At 42.0% G+C, this 20,705-nt stretch overlaps 1 protein-coding gene across 2 annotated transcripts; it reads left to right on the forward strand.

Moving 5' to 3' along the window:
* The first annotated feature begins 3,848 nt into the window (after positions 1-3,848).
* On the forward strand, positions 3,849-20,276 carry LOC110958144 (protein Wnt-2b-A). 2 transcript variants are annotated; one of them, XM_022204520.2, is made up of 8 exons: positions 3,850-3,903; positions 5,028-5,077; positions 6,997-7,101; positions 8,004-8,676; positions 11,170-11,390; positions 14,487-14,764; positions 16,289-16,553; positions 18,997-20,276. In XM_022204520.2, exons 4-8 carry the CDS (start codon positions 8,495-8,497, stop codon positions 19,224-19,226), a joined length of 1,176 nt encoding a protein of 391 aa, XP_022060212.1. In that variant the 5' UTR covers positions 3,850-3,903; positions 5,028-5,077; positions 6,997-7,101; positions 8,004-8,494; the 3' UTR covers positions 19,227-20,276. The 2 variants fall into 2 exon arrangements, with proteins under 2 accessions (XP_022060213.1, XP_022060212.1); XM_022204521.2 differs by lacking the exon at positions 5,028-5,077 and having other exon boundaries at positions 3,849-3,903.
* Positions 20,277-20,705: the final 429 nt, after the last annotated feature.

Below are 20,705 nucleotides of genomic sequence, written 5' to 3' on the forward strand. Positions count from 1 at the left end.
CCACACTATAAAAAAAGACAAGTTTAGAAATAAGGTGAGATTTCTAAGACTAAAATACTAAAGAGGCTTGGGATCTAATCCGGACCAGAGTTATGTTTTATATGTGCTATATATAGCAATCAAAGCACAAACATGCTCATGAACAATGGATGAGATTTTGTAGACTTCATTTACCATTCTGCTGCCATGCAACAGACGGTAAACACAACTGTGACATCTCATTACCTGCTAAAGTTGTTATGATGAATGTGGTAAGCCAGTGCCTGTTTACATTACTTCTTAATGGGGCAGGTGAAAGTGATGCACAATCATTTTATCCATTGTCAACAAAAAATATTGCTAAAATCACTATTAAGGTTGAACCCAAAAATATAGGAATATGTTTTCACCACTATGCTATGGTATTTAACTATTCTGAGTTTGGTAAAATCTAGAAGGTAAAGATAATATGTAGATATACACTCACTGGCCACTTTATTAGGTACACCTGTTCAAGTGGTTGTTAACACATAACTAATCAGCCAATCACATGGCTGAAATTCAATGCATTTAAGCATGTAGACGTGGCAGGGACAACTTGCTGGAGTTCAAACCAAGCATCAGAATGTGGAAGAAAGGGGATTTAAGGGACTTCGAATATGGCATGGTGGTTGGTGCTAGATGGGCTGGTCTGAGAAGTTTAGAAACTGCTGATCTACTGGTATTGTAATTTTACAGAGAATGGTCCAAAAAGAGGAAGTATCCAGTGAGCGACAGTTGTGTGGACGAACAAGCCTTGTTGATGTGAGAGGTCAGAGGAGAATGGGTAAGCTGGTTCAAAATGATAGAAAGGCAACAGTAACTCAAATAACCACTGGTTACAATCAAGGAATGCAAAACAGCATCTCTGAAAGCACAACACATCCAACCTTGAAGAAGATGGGCTCCAGCAGCAGAAGACCACACCAGTTGCCACTCCTGTCAGCTAAGAACAGGAAACTGAGGCTACAATTCGCACAGGCTCAGAAAATTGGACAACAGAAGGCTAGAAAAACGTTGCCTGGTCTGATAAGTCTCAATTTCAGCTGTGACATTCAGATAGCAGGGTCACAATTTGGCTAAAAACAACACAAAAGCTTGGATCCATCCTGTCTTGTATCAACAGTTCAGGCTGCTGGTGGTGGAGAAACGGTGTGGAAGTCATTTTCTTGGCAAACTTTGAGCCCTTAGTACCAACTGAGCATCATTTAAACACCACAGCCGACCTGAGTATTGCTGCTAACCATGTCCATCCCTTTATGATCACAGTTTACCCATCTTCTGATGGATCCTTCTAGCAGGATAATGCACCATGTCAAAAAACTCAAATAATCTCAAACCGGTTTCATGAACATGACAATGAGTTCACTGTACTCCAATGGCTTCTACAGTCACTAGATCTCAATCCAATAGAGCACCTTTGGGATGTGGTGAAATGAGAGATTTGCTTAATGAATGTGCAGCCGACAAATCTGCAGCAACTGCATGATGTCATTTTGTCTATATGGACCAAAATCTCTGAGAAATGTTTCCAACACCTTGTTGAAAATATGCCATGAAGAATGAAGGCAGTTCTGAAGGAAAAAGGCGGTCCAACCTTTTACTAACAAGGTACACCTAACGACGTTTCCAGTGAGTGTACAGTGGGTACGGAAAGTATTCAGACCCCTTGAAATTTTTCACTCTCTGTGTCATTGCAGCCATTTGCCAAAATCAAGAAAGTTCATTTTTATTTCTCATTAATGTGCACTCAGCACCCTATCTTGACAGAAAAAAACAGAAATGTAGAAATTTGTGCAAATTTATTAAAAAGAAAAACTGAAATATCGCATGGTCATAAGTATTCAGACCCTGTGCTCAGTATTGAGCAGAAGCACCCTTTTCAGCTAGTACAGCCATGAGTCTTCTTGGGAATGACAAGTTTTTTACACCTGGATTTGGGGATCCTCTCCAGTTCTGTCAGGTTGGATGGTGAACGTTGGTGGACAGCCATTTTGAGGTCTCTCCAGAGATGCTCAATTGGGTTTAGGTCAGGGCTCTGGCTGGGCCAGTCAAGAACGGTCACAGAGTTGTTCTGAAGCCACTCCTTTGTTATTTTAGCTGTGTGCTTAGGGTCATTGTCCTGTTGAAAGGTGAACCTTCGGCCCAGTCTGAGGTCCTGAGCACTCTGGAAGAGGTTTTCCTCCAGGATATCTCTGTACTTGGCCGCATTCATCCTTCCTTCAATTGCAACCAGTCATTCTGTCCCTGCAGTTGAAAAACACCCCCACAACATGATGCTCCCACCACCATGTTTCACTGTAGGGATTGTATTGGGCAGGTGATGAGCAGTGCCTGCTTTTCTCCACACATACCGCTTAGAATTAACAGCAAAAAATTCAATCTTGGTCTCATCAGACCAGAGAATCTTATTTCTCATAGTCTGGGAGTCCTTCATGTGTTTTTTGACAAACTCTATGCGGGCTTTCATGTGTCTGGCACTGAGGAGAGGCTTCCGTCGGGCCACTCTGCCATAAAGCCCCGACTGGTGGAGGGCTGCAATGATAGTTGACTTTGTGAAACTTTCTCCTATCTCCCGACTCAGCCACAGTGATCTTTGGGTTCTTCTTTACCTCTCTCACCAAGGCTCTTCTCCCACCATTGCTCAGTTTGGCTGGACGGCCAGGTCTAGGAAGAGTTGTGGTCGTCCCAAAATTCTTCCATTTAAGGATTATGGAGGCCACTGTGCTCTTAGGAACCTTGAGTGCAGCAGAAACTCTTTTGTAACCTTGGCCAGATCTGTGCTTTGCCACAATTCTGTCTCTGAGCTCCTTGGGCAGTTCCCTCGACCTCATGATTCTCATTTGCTCTGACATGCACTGTGAGCTGTCAGGTCTTATATAGACAGGTGTGTGCCTTTCCTAATCAAGTCCAATCAGTTTAATTAAACACAGCTGGACTCCAATAAAGAAGCAGAACCATCTCGAGGAGGATCAGAAGAAATGGACAGCATGTGAGTTAAATATGAATGTCGCTGCAAAGGGTCTGAATACTTCTGACCATGTAATATTTCAGTTTTTCTTTTGTAATAGATTTGCAAAAATTTATACATTTCTGTTTTTTTCTGTCAAGATGGGGTGCTGAGTGTACGTTAATGACAAATAAAATGAACTTTTTTGATTTTGGCAAATGGCTGCAATGACACAGAGAGTGAAAAATTTCAAGGGGTGTGAATACTTTCCGTACCCACAGTATATCAGAGAAAAAAAAGAAAATTTGAGCTGTCTGATTCTGGTTTTATGACATTCTGAGACTTACTGTGCTGGTTACAAGCAGCCATGTTGACTAAAATGACTCATATCTATACAAATACACAGTTGTGCACAACTTTCATTCCTAAAAATAACCACTGATAGTGAGGAGGTTTTTGACCCTAGATGGGAGGCGTGTGTCTAAATTTCTGTGACTGTCTCTTGGCTGTGATTGCTGCTCAGTGTATATTCTGGTGCAGCCTCCAGAATAAAAGGCATACCTGGCAAGGACTAAATATACAGCTCTGCTGACTCCATTTGACTCAACTTCTGAATGAGTACAAGAAAAACACTGCCTCCCACCCATGAAACATGGGTAGTTGTTCAATCATTATGATTGTAGTCTTGTTTTGCAGCTTGACTCACTCTTTAGCCTGTGTAAAGAGTGGCAGACAGAAAAGAAGGATTCAGTGGAGTTCACTGATTCACTATGCTACCTCAGCTAGCCACCATGTGACCAAATGCCCATGACCTGCAGTGTACGTCACACAGACAGTTCCCTACTAAAACAGGAAACTACTCAGCACAAACTCAGTTCCACTCAGAAGGAGCAAATACACAGACTGGGCTGTAAAACTGGCCAGCATCCTTAAAGGTAATCTCAATTTACATTATTTTAACTTTTTTTTTTTTTTTTTGAAATTTGAATGTTATAAATCGAAAAGGGGAACCCAAGCAGTTGGCTTAGAACTGATCATAGTGCATCTAATATGGATTATATATGCCTGATTATTTCTGTCTGTGTGCAGAATTGTCCTAGTCTATGCATTGCCAATAGGACATGCCAGTTTTCCAAAGAAGTGTCTTAGACGTGTTAAACGTCAAAAGGCCACGCTGCCCTGGATATCCCTTTGATGTCATCTGTATCACCTGCTCTACAGCCTCAGTGTGTGTCTATGTGTGTCTGTTCACGTTCATGTGTGCATGCTTCACAACCATGCAGCATGACGGCATCTTCCAGCAACCCAGTAAACATTCTATTACACAGTTATCATAACTACATCTATAGACACTGTGTGTGTTCACAGGAGCTATAAATCTATTAATGACTGGCTATCCTGAGGATAAAGCAAGAAAGGCTCACAAGAATGCAGAGCTTAGCCCTGTAGAGGCCAACCATGATGTAACATAAGGGTACATAGTGTAGCGGCGGTTACGGAAGTATGTGTGAGCATTTTTTTTACACCTGCACAAGCACAGTTTTTCTCATGTGCATGTCTTTAGTCGCAACTGTGGCATCAGGGGCAAAGTAGTTGACAACAGGCTCTGACACCTTCTCTGAGAGCTTGCCAAACGTTTCAGAAGCTTCCAAAGTTCCAGTGTCACTGTATTTGTTCAGGGCAGTTTATCTCTGTCGGCAGATCTAAATTTACAAGACAATAAATTATCACAGATCTAGTTCTCTGGCTTGCCCGCCTGCATGTGCACACACACACGCACACACATATTGTGGCTTGTCTGTCCCTGGAGGACTGTATATTTTTAGGGTCTGTGTTGTATTCTGACCTTTCATTAGCTTTACAGATAATGTTACAGGATTTTCAGATGATTATTATCTAAACACGCCCTCGGGCCTGGTACTTTTCACAGCTACTTAACATGCAGAGATGATGGCAGTATTAGGTCCATTTCAAATAAGTCAACTGACAAGAATTAAGACATAATTGAGACAGAGCTACGAAAAAAACACTTTATCTGTGCTTATGTTTTCATCAACAGTGACCTCTTGTGACCATGTGAGTTACGACAGCTGTGGAGGAAAGGCAAAAGTAGGTGTTGTAGAGAGGAGGTTGGGGTGGGTGGCTGGGTGTGGAAATACCCTTAATTCTCCAGTTTAGAAACACTGTCCCCAAGTCAGGAGGAACAAAAAGAAGAACAACAATAATCACTTCAGCCAGCGTCTTGTAGCTGTTATCAAAATTATAATAGGAGCAAAGAAGTACATGAGGTGATGATGCGAGTGAGGGATAGAATGCCAACATCCATTTAGGCTGGAGGTTGGGGTGATGAATGGATGAACAAAACATTTACTTTAGCATGCTAAACAGCTTTTATTTCCCCACTTCATTTATTATCATTTCAAACTGACCGTCAACATGAGTCAACATGACCATTAAGATGAATCAAATCTTTGGTATCATAACCATTCCCATGACGAACCCCTAACATTATTAAAATGGTCAATTTAACCCAAAATCCCCCCATGATTCTCTAACCTTGGTGAATTACTTATTTTAACATGAACCATAATCTTTTCTGAGGCATGCTCTGACTTGTCTGTGCCGAAACGTAACCAAATCTTAAAAATAAACATCATAAAACAGATGTATTTACGTCTCTGTAACGGTTTTGGAAGAAACAGAGAAATTATGGTGCGCTGTTTATGGAGGCGCCAGATCAGAAAATGTGTTTATGTGCTGTTGTAGATGTCAGACACAAACAAAGTACTTTGTTATTTCTAGTTATTTTGTTGTTTAGGACAGAGCGCTTGATATTAGTAGTGACATATTTGGAAACTAGATGTTGGAAATTTCTTTTCCTATCTTGTTTCAGTTCACCTCTTCGTTGTCCACCTGTGCCCCTTAACGTCCCACCAGTGTGGGAACTCGGCCAGGTCTGACGACAGGCTGGCTTCTCCTCTACAGCCTGCCAGCGGATGGGAATATACACTGAGCTCATCCCTGGACTGCCTGGCTGAAGGCTGCCCACAGTATAATCCCCACAGTGGACACATTACTGGACCATTAGTCCAACTCTTCCACCTAGAGTGCATGCCTCTGGCTTGTCCACAGTTCATTCAGCCCATTCCCTTTTCTAACTGCAACTTTCCTGTCAGAAATAATCCTAAGTAATTATATTGTATCAACACAGAAATCAATTGGATTAGTCCAAAACCCCTGCCTCTGTAAGTCTCACCTTTATCCCTCTTTCACCCAGCGTTTAAACATAGTCTGTCAGTACTTTTCCTCTGAGGAGACTGTTGCCAGATTGGACCCTGTACATCAGGGCAAACTTTTCCTCTAACTGACAAGGAGGCACTTGACTCTGTTATTGTTTATGAAGAGAAAGGTGGGGTCAAGTTCACAAGCTGGGAGAGAGAAAGACAGAGAGAGAAAGTCTGTTCCAGCTCCAGCCCCAGGAGAAAGAGCATAACTCAGCCATGTTTGTGCTTCCCTAATTCCTTTTGATTTAGCAGAAAATAGAGAGCAAAGCTGCAGCGGACAAATATTCGCCATGGCTTAGCTTCTTTGCCTCACCTTGCAGCCTCTCATAAACCTGTATCCAATCTGCTCTGGGTGTTTGTGCAAAGTGTGTCTCATTCTGATAGCCGCGGCCGACCTGGCAAGCTGTAAGCACAAATACAAATGCCTCTAAAAGAAGCTTAGCGTTAACAGCAGCTTTGGCATAAACACTGGGACTGTTTTCTCAAGCTTTTGATGAAATACCACTTTGCAACAGCTATTGCTAATTCTAATAGTTTCAATTCCGACAGGGATTTTCCTGATTTGTTTACTTGTTTGTTAGTATTAATGGGGTCAGCTGAATTCGACTGTGGCATTGTGGATCCAACAATCACAAACTCGCAAAAGTTCAACCTGTGCTGGCGCCTTGCAACAAGTCAAGCAGCAGTTTTTTTGGAATTTGTGAAAGGTTTTTGGAGACTTAAAAGTAGATTTTAATCTGTCAGGAGCTGTTCAAGGACAATGAGAAACATCAGAGGTTTGATGATGGATGGCAGGATGCGGCCAAGCCCGAAGACAACATGAACGCACAAACAAGCATGGGAATAAAGGTAAGATGGTTGCACTCTGGAGACAATAGTGTGTGTGAGCATGTGTGTGTGTGTGTGTGTGTGTATGTTTTATTCCAGCGCTGTCTCAGCACTCTCGCTCTCTTACACATGTGGTTCATATTTAAGCCATAGTGCTGTTCCACTGGACGATTTGGCTCTGTTCTCTTGGTCCCACATTCCCTGCTTTTTTCTCTGACTTTCGCTGTGCTCTACCTGATGCACGGCTGCAGAAATAGCACAGATTTAAACAGTATTTGTTAGTAAAAAATAACATATGCCAGTATTTATGTATTTATTATTCAGGGACTGCACCTGTTGAATCATGTTCATGTTTGTTTTTTTCCAGTCTGAAGGGTTATGTTATGTATTAAGTATGTGAACAACATTAAGAGTATAGAACAGTTCAAAAATGATCATAAATATAAAGTGAATATGATGGGTTAATTCTAATTGCTAAAATAGCCAATAACAATAAACTCTCTACATAAAAAAGCAGCATTTTGCAGCATTTCCTATTTGAGGAAATAATATACATACTGCCTATAATACGAAACTACTTCCTTAGTCGAGAGGCCTTTAAAATATAAAAAAAAATAATAACATTTTTCTGTGATTTAATTATCTGGTTTTACTGGGTTGTAAAATAAAGGCGCCATCATTAGTTGTAATAATTTCTGTCTGTGGTTACAGATTAACTCCGCACAATAAGACCGTCTCCACATCAACAGTATCCTCACTCACGCACGCACACGCGCCTCTCTCCATCCATACCTCTTTTTAATATCTCCTTAGTCAAACTCCGTAACCCCTGCCTCTGCCCAATGAGCGAGAGGAGCTGTCAGCAGCGAGCCCTCCCTCATCTCTCTTTCTCCCCCCTTTCTCTCCCTCCCTCTCTCTCTCAGCTCGGACTCTGTCCACGGTGCACTAATAAAGGAGAGGTCCGGCGTGAGCATCCGACCCAGCAGAGAGTCACACAGCCGACCGAACCGCAGCCAGTCTGGCATCTGACACCGTTTGGCTCCTTGATCCTATTTCTGCCTCTGAACTGAGCAAAAACAAACAAAACAAACAACAACAAAAAAGTGTTGGGGGAGCTGAAATATAGAGACGACACTTGTTGCGCTCCTCGTCAGGTAAACCTCCCCACACTGGCAGCCGAAAGCGCGCAGTGGAGAGCCTGGTGCGCACATGGCACCGAATACGCACAACTCGCTCTGCTGACAGCCGCGCAACATGGATCCACACACTGGATAATAAGGCCTTTCTGCTGTCTGGGCGCGTAACTTCTTTCACGACACAACTGAAGTTAGGATTTCCCTCTTATTTTTAATTTTTTCCTCCATTTTTTGGGAAACATTTGTGCGTAAAAAAAAAGAAAGAAAGAGGAAGCGTCATGCTGGGCTTAAACAGGATTCTCAGCCTCCGGGCGGCTCGGATTCAGCGCTGTGGTTCTCCGGGAGTCAGACTCTCATCCCGGTCTTCTTCGTGCCAGAACGCCGGTGCCGGTTCGAGGATTTATTGTGCGTGTCTGTTGCTGCTGCTGCTGGTGACGCCTCGGGTGGACTCTTCATGGTGGTGAGTCTGCATCCATCACAGACACGGGCCTGCCTGAATGGAACTGTATAATAATAATAATAATAATAATAATGAGTAACTGTAAATGGAGACTACTCAGATTACTGCCTTGCTTTGAGTCTTTCCTGACAAACTTCAGGGACTTAAACTGCCAGTAACTTTAACTTATGACGACCATTTTAATAACCCTTTTCCAAATCCCATTCCAATTAATTCGGCAGCGATTTTCCAGCAGCACACAGACAAGGCCATTATGAGGTTTGAGGGTTTGCATCAGCTAATTTATAATCGCAGACATAACTGATACTTTTCTCATCAGTGCTGCTGCGCAAAGTCAGTTTCAACATTTTATTCTTCCTTTTTTCCCCCTTATTGCATTATTTTTCTCCGAGTCTTCATATATGCTATTATTTACCACGACTGAGTGCACCGACTTGTAAATTTATGAGGCAAAGAAAAACTCCAAATGTGTTATTTTATCATCATTTAATTTAATTCCAGCCGACTGGGCCCTTCTTTTTTTTTAGAAAATAGAGAGTTTAAAAAGTAGCATTAACGGTGGAAATAGGCTGAGTTATGAGTTTGTGAATGAGATTCGAGCTTCTTTAAGATTTTGTGTCTAAAAAAGCCCGCATTTTCTGTATGTCAGTTTGTTGGCCTGCCATGTTGAGTAATAATAATAGAGCGATAAACGTAATTTATGTCGGCGCTGTTGGCTGCAGCGCGTGTTGAGCTCAGCTGGAGCCCAAATTTGACAAGGCAGAGCGAGTCATTAATTCACCAGGTACCACTCGCACACATACATGACTTCAGCAAAATACCCCCACCAAAAAAACCCAGTCATCTGGAGCATAGGTGAGGGGTAAGAAAAGATCTCATTCCCTGCGCAATAACATAAGTGAAAATGTCCATGTGTGTGAGTGTGTTTATAGGAGAAGTGTCTGTGTGTGGGCGGGTATGAGGGCTGATGGAATGCCTAATAGTTTGTGTAGATTAAAAGCAGTTATGGGGAGTAGTGGGGAGAGAGAGTGAGTGTGTGTAGAGGATTTGCTTAGGCATTACTGGGCTTTGAGAGGGGGATTTAGTGTATAGGAGATATACTACTTAGCCTTAACTGGTTCTCACAATTTCTCTAGGCTGGATGGTAAGTGATGATATGGAGAGATCTGAAGCTTTAACACCTCATTGTGGTTCTGGTAATGACTGTGGGATGTTACAGCCACTTATGTAGGAGGAGTTATATTCTTTCAATAATTGTCATGAAACAGAAATGTGCGACGCTGACATTCATCCCTGTCTGTGTCCAGGCTTAGAACAACAAGTTGGGCTTATGTTTATTGTGGCAAAGCTCCTTTTTGATTCCCTCATCCACAACAGATTTCATTTATTGCATCTTTGGCTCATTAGTTTGGGAGTTCCAAGAGATTTATTCTCAATAATGCTGGAGAAAATGGCCAGATTATGTAAGACCCAGGACTGCTTGAAAATATAAGAGCTGCGAGAGTTGTGGCAGAGTAATCTGAAATCAATAGAAGAGTTTCCTATTTGTCTGCCACTTGTCTCCCTCCTGTGATCCACAGTTTAGTCTTAGGGCTTCACAGCATGTTGTTTTAGACCTGTGGATAATGATTTACTATCCTATAAAATCCACAAGTCCTCCTCACTCTAAGAGAGAGAGAGAAAATTAAGTGTGAATTGCTGCTCTGGCACTTTCCTTTGATGAGCACTCTGTACTTTTTTTTCCTCCTCTCTAATCCCACTCTGGGGAGTATAGAGTCTCCAGTCTCCATCCTCTCGCCCAGCCTCATAAAACACGACCACACAGCTACAGGCTCCTTGGCCTCCCCTCGCTGACCCGCCAAAGCCCTGCAGCCACCGAGCTGCAAGAGGTCTCATGTGCACACACACACAGAGGCACAACAATAGCAGAGTTTAGCTTTGGACAAGCTCAATGTAGTATTTATCTTGATAAGATACCGTAAAGGTCGGTTTTATTGGGGCAGATAGGAGGGCTTGGAGAAGCTCGCATGGTGAGTAAGATGAGAGCAATTAGACAAAAGACAGAGAGGAGTAAAGTGAGTAAATGGGGCCTGAGTTTGACAGGGTTATTGGAGGCCTCAGACTTTGTGCTCTGATTTGTGACAACATGATTTCGACTCTCCCGTTGGGAAACATTTAAACACACATACACACACAGGTCTTGTAGGGAGAGGTTAAGTGCTTATTTATTTGGAGAGTGAAGTAAATGGTTTCCACTCCCCTCCTACTCGCAGACCTTAAACTGTTAAGTGTAGTGAACTCTGACTCACAGAGGACTGTTCCTGCAGCTCTCCTGCTCGCCCTAACTGAGCGTGTCCACTTGTGTGTTCACCTATGTATAGGAATCAATTACAATATACCATCAGTCACTGTTTTCTGCTAACTACTGCATCTAAATCCTTCTCAAGTGCATTCAGTTCATAATCGCTTTGAATTTTCTTGTGTTTTTGGCAGGTATATTGGTGCACTAGGGGCCCGTGTAATCTGTGACAACATCCCCGGCCTCGTGAACAAGCAGCGGCAGCTCTGCCAGCGCCACCCTGACATCATGCAGGCCATCGGCGAGGGCACCAAGGAGTGGATTAGAGAGTGCCAGCACCAGTTCAGACACCATCGGTGGAACTGCAGCACGCTGGACCGTGACCACACGGTCTTTGGACGTGTCCTGTTACGGAGTAAGTGTGCCGACACATTCTAATAACCAACTGTGTGGCCAAAGAAAAATCAGAGACAGTAACCCCGAACTTTCTCCACATCTGCGATCAACTCTCGCCTTTCTTGTTCACTTTGCCAGCCTTATCTCACCCTTCTCCTCTATGTCCTTTTCCACTCGCTCTGTTCTTTCTCTGATCTTTCCTCCTCGTGGTCTACGTACGCTGGTGCTCCATGTTTATAGCTACTAATGGACTGTTGTAATGCCTTATGCCTCGTCAATAAACACACAGGCTTTAAGACATGGGCTTGTCATTTTGTTTTTCCACTCCTGCCAGACCTCTTCATTTTGTAACACAGTCATGCATATACATATGGGCGTACATGCATGTTCATATTTCTACAATCTTATAGCCAGTGCATGTATAACTCCCTCCTATGACAGTTGTAGAAGTGGGGATGGCTGAAATCTGTTTATTAAATAATAGCAAATGGGCTCTTAAATAAATAAACCCAATACACAGGCTGCATTAGTGTCTTGAAGCCACCTTCTATTTTAGCACAAAGGCTTGCATGATAAATTATCCATCATGCATCATCAACATTCAACATTGTATTACACCTGCAAGTTGCTTCGTGTAACTGCAATGCCAAATCTTTGGGATTACGGACGAGGGTAAAGCTTTCGCTACTTTGTTGCATTTGGCCTATATTTTAATGTTCAGCTGCAGCAGTTCATTGTAATATCTGGTTGCATAAAAAGGTGTTTGTCTCCACAAACTTAGTTTCTGATGTCACTGACTTTCAACGGCTTGTTACTGTGCCTTTCCAGCCATCCCAAGCATGTGTGGGGGCCGACTATGCATGGAAAAAGTAGCAGATATGGAGATACAGGCTCTACGTGTGTGTGCGTGTGTGTGTGTGTGTGTGTGTGGCGGACAGGAATAAACAGTAATGTAGATGTAAATATTTAGAGAGATATTCTCACTGTCAGACAAACAGCGTAGGTTTGAAAGATGACCAGCAATGCCCTCCTCGGTCCTCTCCCACATACGCCCCCTCAGCACCCACTGCCCCCCATCTCCTCACCTCATGGATGAAATGGGACACTCTAGTGAATACACAACGAGCAGGTTGGATCGCACGGCCTTTTTGCAGAGTGAATGTGAACCTTGCTTCCAGATACAAAATGTCCTATTCTTAATATATCAGCAAACTCTGCAATGTTATTTCAAGTGTTAGTGCTTATGTATTTTCATTTCACAGAACTTTTTCCTTATATGAGTTATGTGCCAAAAGTTTTAAACGCATAAGCGCATGCAATATTAATTGATCTTTGCCTGCAGATTATGGAATTAAAACAAATATCTATCGCATGTGAGCAATAGCCAGAAACAGAGACAAGGCTGCATGGTTGAAGCAGCAGGCAGTTTCAGTCCTCAGTCATCATCTATGGATCAGTATTGCTAAGAGACCAATGCACACACAAGTCAGTGAAAAGTAGAGCAAGTCAAACATGTTATGTGACCTGTGTAGAAAGATTTATATTTATATTTATATATTTATATTGAAATATAAGTGGCAGCTGGCTGATACGGTCAAAAAATCTAATCCGAAACTTTTTCATGCATTTGAATGTTAAATGCTTGCAAGACGGTTAATGTTCAAAGGGTCAAAAGATGGTTCAACCTCTTACGAGCTACACGTGCTTAGAACTGACAATGATCTGGCTATGACATAGTGTAATCGTATACGTGGAGATGGCATGTTAGCATTAGGGTAGAGTTGGGGTGGAGCTAACGATCATTTTCCTTGTTGGTGAATCTGGTCCATCATTGTGGAGTAAAGAAACAAGAAAATACAACAACTTAAAGATAATTTTGACTATCTTTGAGAATTAGCCAAATTAATGTAATAGTTGACTACTAATTGATTAGTCAGTTCATCATTGCAGCTCCAAAGGAATTTATTTACATGACTCAACCATTTATTTAAGTGTTTGAGGTGATTTGTTTTAAAGCGTTAGTTCCAGTCAGTTGCTAAGGGGTCAGGCTGTGACCAAAACCATTAGGACACTTGAATGTCTTTATCAGATTTCATGGCCGATTGCTGTTTAAATAACTTCCTTTGGGCAGACTGACAGACCAAATGACTGGACTATATAATAACTATCATGCTTACAAGCGGCCAATTTAAAAATAAAAGTTTAATTTGGGTCCAGTGGTTTCCTCCATCTATATATTTGACTTTATCTACAGAGACACCAACTGTAGATTATTTCTGTTTATTAGGTTGACAAAAGGACTAAAGGTGAAGAAACACTTCCTCTCACCGCCATGTTTTTTTGAGACATGCATTCCCGAAACACTGTATTTGATTCTCTGTGTATCTTCACCCACACAATACATGAGTCATATTCTAAGAAACCAAAGAGACCAGAAAAGAACAGATGAGCACAGCAATGGTAGATAATGCTGTCATGACATCACCCTGGCGCTGATTAATGGGGTATCACTGTGTCTGTATTTAAACAATTTATGTGAGCAGAGGAGAGCCCCGCAGCTAGGATTATTTCCATGATAATATTTAAACAGAGCCGGTCTATACTCCAGATCAGACCTGAAACGCCCTGTCAGCTGCTTCTTCATGTCCCGATGGCTCACACCCAGGCCTTGTCATGACATTAAATGTATTGAAATTTTCTCATGATAGCAAGTGGGCTGAAAAGCTTTAAGGCATTGGCTCTTGGAGAGTCTATTCTGTGGCATCATATGAGAAACTTAAGCCTCCCTGCTCACAAACAGTGTGTTGTTTTATCTTGATGAGATACCGTAAAGGTCGGTTTTATTGGGGCAGATAGGAGGGCTGGGAGAAGCTCGCATGGTGAGTAAGATGAGAGCAATTAGACAAAAGACAGAGAGGAGTAAAGTGAGTAAATGGGGTCTGAGTTTGACAGGGTTATTGGAGGCCTCAGACTTTGTGCTCTGATTTGTGACAACATGATTTCGACTCTCCCATTGGGAAACATTTAAACACACATACACACACAGGTCTTGTGGGGAGAGTTTAATGCCCACCCCTGTCTGACATTTCTTTGGTTTTGTGCGTTCTCTCCTTAGGCAGCCGAGAAGCAGCCTTCGTCTACGCCATCTCCTCGGCAGGAGTGGTTTATGCGCTCACTCGAGCCTGCAGCCAGGGGGAGCTGAAAACGTGCAACTGCGACCCACATAAGCGAGGACGATCCAGCGATGAGAGAGGAGAGTTTGACTGGGGCGGCTGCAGCGATAATATCAACTACGGGATAAAGTTCGCAAAGGCCTTCATAGACGCCAAAGAGAAAACTGTCCGTGATGCCCGGGCACTCATGAACCTGCACAATAACCGCTGTGGCAGAACTGTAAGTGTGTGATTACTGCACATTGAAGGGCTTGAGAATGCATAACTCATCATATTACAGTTTCAAGGGTTGATTTATCAAAGTATGAAAAATAAGGATGTCCTGATCAAGTTTGCTTGCCTCCAATCTGATCCGAGTCATTAAAATATTTTGTATCCACCAATATCAAGTCCTAATCAAATACCTTTTTTAATTTTAGAAATACATTTCAAGTACATTAAAGTTATTCAGAGCAATCTAATGTACACGAGTGACAAATGAATAGCTCTGCAATGCATGAGGAAAAAAAAAATTTCTGTATCCAACCTGTTCCTTAATGTTACATAGTCTAAAAGACTGCAAAAACCTTTGTTCTCTATATGCATGTCAAAAAGTGCACTGTAGATTAAATGCAGTCCCTCTTTTTGCAACAGGAAGTGAGGCCTATTACTATTTATTACTGTGGCGACCCAAACATTCAGTCAGTCAGACTACGAGAAGTTCTGTGTTCAATAGAGAGCACTATGGGAGTTTTGCTAGGAACAGGCCACCATGACAGAGTCTTCTATGATGCTAAACGACCTCAAACCAGAGCTCATGTGTTTAAAACAAGCCAAGACTCACAAGCACAGTGTTCATATATCCCAGTGGCATATGGAACAAAGCTGTCTTAGCTGAATTACAGCATTATCAGCATAAGGCAAAGTGTCTACTATTTGCAATTTGTATTATCAATTAAATCATTATTGATCGAGAACTATGTCAGTTATTAATTTAGACAATGATGCATTTTTGCATCTCTAGCGTCTTGTCACAAATTATGGGGGCATAAACAAAAGACTGGGGTTAGATTTGTGCCGATGCCAAACAGCTGAAAAATGTCTTCATCTGTCCTCATCCTGAACAGATCGGATATTCCCAACGAAAAAATGCACTTTTTTTTTTTCCTTTCTTTGACTTCACACTTTGTATTATTCATCTAGATTCCACCTTCATTTTCATTCAATCTATGTGAAAACGAGTCACAAGTTCCTCATATAAATGAATATAGAACAAAATTAATTGTGACTCGAGCAACATCATGTATAACAGAGGCTACGTCGCTCAAATTAATTTGAACCAAAACTTTTTAAAAAGTGACTATTATAGTGCAGGTGCATCTTGTATTAAAATATTTCACTTTATATATATATATATATATAATACTGTTAGATAAATATCATGTTACTAACATAAAAAAAATTCAGCAGCTACATTTCTTTCCAGAATTGCAATTCCCATAGTTTGAGATGCTTTGCAGTTCACACTGAAAACCTAATGCACCCGAAACAAATAATTAATTGCCCTCGTATTTGAATGAAGACTGACAACTGCAAGACTGCATACACAGAGAGTTACATCAAATTAGGAAATGTGTTTTCAAATTATTTTGGTAAAACAACCCTTAAACAGTGTTCCTTCATTAATGGTGCATTTTTAAAATGCGTTCGACCAAATTTTAATAATGGTTAAAGCTACATTAACAATCCATGTTTCCTCTTTTAGGCAGTGAAGCGTTTCATGAAGCTGGAATGTAAATGTCACGGAGTGAGCGGCTCGTGCACACTGCGGACATGTTGGATGGCCATGTCTGACTTCAGGAAGACCGGCGACTACCTGCGCAGGAAATACAACGGGGCCATCGAGGTGACGATGAATCAAGATGGGACAGGTTTCGCTGTAGCTAACAAAGCCTTCAGGAAGGCCACCAAAAATGACCTGGTCTACTTTGAGAACTCTCCGGATTATTGCCTGCAAGACAAAGCGGCAGGTAAGACGGCAAATGAGAGAGGAAGAAGGCGGCGGCAGACTGAAAGACGGAGAGACAGTTTCTCATGGATGTTGATGGATTGCCCCGACTGTGTTATGTTTTAGGGGTGTTATGTGTATGTTGTGTGTATGTTCATGCATGACTAGTGTTTGTGTGTGTGTCGGTGTATGTGTGTGTAATGGTAGTCAGATAACACAGCAGGCCTCCCGTGTGATGTCTGTGGAAGCTAATATCCTCGTACCCTGGGGACACGGTGGTTCTGTGACCACCTGACCTCTGTCAGTCTCTGTCAACACACACACACACAGACATACAACCTCGTGGTCAGAGGATTGCTTATTCAACCTTAATGCAACTCAGCTAATCATTTATGCCTGGCTTTTTGATGGATGGAACAAAGTCGGACACATTTTTAGGAAAATCTGACATGAAGAAGCTGTGTCCAGTTCTTCCTTGACCGCGCTCCCTTTGTTTGCCCCGTCCTTCATCCCAGAACCCATCCTCCTCCTGTTTCTCACCTTCCCGGTGGAATCCACAGCCTAAGGACACAAGCAGACAATTTAGAGAAAAAAAAAAGAAAAAAAATCACTTCTTTCTGTCTGTCACAGTCTCTCTCCCTCTTGGTCTGTCTGAACTAAGCGTAGCTGGAGGGCAGAGTGGGCCTCAGAGTGTGAGAGCCTGTCTGTCTGTCACGCTCCACTGTCCATTTAACCCTCACACACACACACACACATAGAGTGGCTTCAAAGGGAGCAGTGGCTTGGGAAAGGCAGTGTAACTATAGGCCACTCTACCAACACTGCATAGTTGTGTGTGTGGGTCTGTTGTTCTATGGGCAGCTTGTTGTGATAGGTAGCAGTTCAAACAGGGAACTTCTCACACCAAACATGAGCGCTAATCTCTGTGGGGATGACATTCACATAAGACACAGACAATATGTCGTGGCATCAGGTAATTGCCGGACCGCTAAACACTGCGATGTGTTCGGTACCGGTGACCATCACGCTACATTGATCCAACATCAAACCACACAAAGAGATCGCAACTAAAACTAGAATAAAGTTAAACATTAGAAGAAAGCTAATTTTGAAACTGGAAACACCTGTAACAATACAAATAACTCAAAGTCTAGGGTATTTAGGGAAAATTTACAAGAACAAACAGTGCAATATTCTATTTTTAGCTGCCTTTAACAAACGCCATTTTCTATTCTGCCATATTCTTGTTTTGTGAAAAGCAAAACTGCCACTCTATTGTAATTCAAAGTCTGACATTTTTTTTTAATTTTTGACAATAGTTTTTACTCAAACGAAAGAACTACAGACGTCTCAACAAATCTGCAGCAATGGAGTCACTGGAAGTTCAGCCTAAATAAAACATTAATTCTACTAGGATAAATTAAACTTATAAAAATGTAAAAGGAGCTATTCTCCGTTTAGATTGTATATAGTTTAATACAGCTACTAATTTAGGCTACTTGGTTTGACCGTACTGATACGACACCTGGATACCCCCAGGTCAGAATGAAAGAAAACATTCTTATTGCTGCATGAATGCAGATTAAAGTTAGCAGCATCACACAACTGGCCAGATAAACCTGGGCTACAAGAATGTAAAGAGAGGGCTGAACAATCTAGATATTTTGTGCAGATACACAGAAGATCACCAAGATGATCTGTAATTAGTTTCACACAGCCAGACAATTTTATAACACTGACACAGTACTGTGTAGAATAGTCTGGTTGCACCTCATCATCATTCTGCTATAGAAGAAAAGATTTCTGGCATATTTGTTTGTTTTTTTTAAACCAATCACAATCCTATTGGCCAGGGCTAACAACAGAAGGCACCAAATGTGTTCACTGAAAATGGTGATGAGGGGAAATACAATCCAAACCTTTGACATAACTTAACATTTTTAGTGTGCATGCAGCTGTAGAAAGGTTGTTATTCCCATAGTGAAGGCGATTTTGAAAACGGTAACATGTAGATAGTGGAAATGGAGAAGAAAGCCAGTGGTATGTTTATACCAGCAACCTAAATCCAGTTGGTCTGACTAAACTGTAATAGATCTGATTAACACAGAAACATTTTCAATTTTTTGTGAGATATTGCATTGAGTTACTAAGAGTGGAGGAAATGCAGCCATCTCCATTATAGATTGGTGCAACAATTATGTCCTCAGGTGTTTGGTCCATAAAAATGCTAAAATATTGTAAAACATGTCCATGAAAGATGATTTCAAGAATCTTTTTATCAATACCAACTAACTGTAAAAATCTGCTAAATGTAATGCATGCCCAAGATATTTCTTTTTTGCTGCTGTTTTTTGTTTTGGTAAGAGGAATTAGCTGAGAAATAAAACAAAGTATCAGTCATGTATCTTTGGTTTCAGTTTAACTTTTAGCTGCTACTAGCTAACTCTTTTATGCTTTCTGTGTAGGTTCTTTGGGCACGGCTGGACGGGTCTGCAACAAGACGTCGCGTGGCACGGATGGCTGCGAGGTCATGTGCTGTGGGCGTGGATACGACACCACGAGAGTCAAGCAAATCACCAAGTGCGAGTGCAAGTTCAAGTGGTGCTGCGCCGTGGAGTGTAAGGACTGTGAGGAAGCTGTGGACATACACACATGCAAAGCCCCCAAACGAGCAGAATGGTTGGACCAGACCTGAGGAAGAAGCCCCCTCTGCTCCCCGTAATGCGACCCCACCCCTTTCCCCTTTGCAGGACATCCTGTGGAACATGGCATTCTGGGAAGGTTCATCCAAAAGTGCTCTGCATCTCCGCCCTCCCGTTCCCCCACCTCAACTCATTGCATGGCTTTTCTACCCGTCTCCGTGAAAGCACTAGAATTCAGTACCCATCAATATGAATCAATGCCCATTAGCCCCTGTTTGAGAGCGGCCCTGTGACTGAACCGCCGGGATCAGACGAACAGTGACACCGGTGAAACCACTTTGAGGTTCGGGTGGATTCGGCTTTCTATCAAATATTCAGTCCAGGCGGCCTTTTTTTCTAGTGCGTGGTTCTGGGTTAAAAAAAATGGTTTGCTGCTTTCAAGATGCTTTAAAGACAAATTTTTACATTAACTGAGCCTTCAAACATATCCAGTATTATTACAACAAACATATACTCACGTAATGTAGTTTCATTTTGGGGGGGAAATACACTTATCTACCAAAAAAGAACACATGGTTGGACTTTGGGAAGGAGCTTGGTAAGTGCAATTTGAGAAGTGGACATTAAGTTTGGCTGTGTGAAGTCAAACAGTGATGGCAGAGGACAACCAGAGGAAAGGGAGATGGACACCAGATGAATAAATGGACGGATGCGTCATTGGAACTTTGCATATAACTGTAAAAAAACAACAACAAAAAAAAAAAAACTAAGAAAGCCGTTTAAAGTGATTTATTTAAATTGTAAAGTGTTGTTTCATTTCTCATCCATGGATGAGACTGCACTACATTGGCTGACATGAGGAGAGACAAGAGCGTTCCATTACTGTGATTTTACTCTAGTTTTAAGTGTGTGAGATGATGAACTGCTGCTGAGAAGACGAAAAAGAAAAAAAAAAAACTATGGCCTTGATGGTCATTTGGTCAAACATAACCGCGACATCTGACAGGTTTCACTTCTCTGCTCTCCAGCTTGCTTGTATAACATTGTGTATATTGCCTTATCTAAACAGATGTTCATATGAAATATATGGTGCATTAGTATGACACTGGAATCTTTGTTTTTTGTTCAGATGAACAAACGTATTGAGGTCGCGGACAAATAATACAGATTCTCATAACCTGCCATGCTATTGTCGTCACACACCAACAAGAGATGTGACACTGGAGCACTGATAATACACTATATGTCAGTAACAAAGGCCGATTCTGTGTAGATTGGGTGGGGTGAGTTATATCATTCAAAGGGAGGGAAGTGTTTGATTAAAGGCCCAGCCTAAACCCCAACCCCTGCTGGCCCTATCCCACCCCTCGCTATGTGGAATTCCAGGTGGATCCCAGGCTAATGACTAGATGGCTGTAATTACCCGGGGCTGTTGATAGCTGGTGATTGGACATGGTTGTGCCACAGAGGGCCTAGTGTGGGCTCCTGCTGGGACCACATTTAATCAAAGGCTTCTTGGCCGGCTTATCAAA

Source organism: Acanthochromis polyacanthus, chromosome 6 (assembly GCF_021347895.1).
Source record: "Acanthochromis polyacanthus isolate Apoly-LR-REF ecotype Palm Island chromosome 6, KAUST_Apoly_ChrSc, whole genome shotgun sequence".
In the NCBI taxonomy this organism is placed as follows: domain Eukaryota; kingdom Metazoa; phylum Chordata; class Actinopteri; family Pomacentridae; genus Acanthochromis; species Acanthochromis polyacanthus.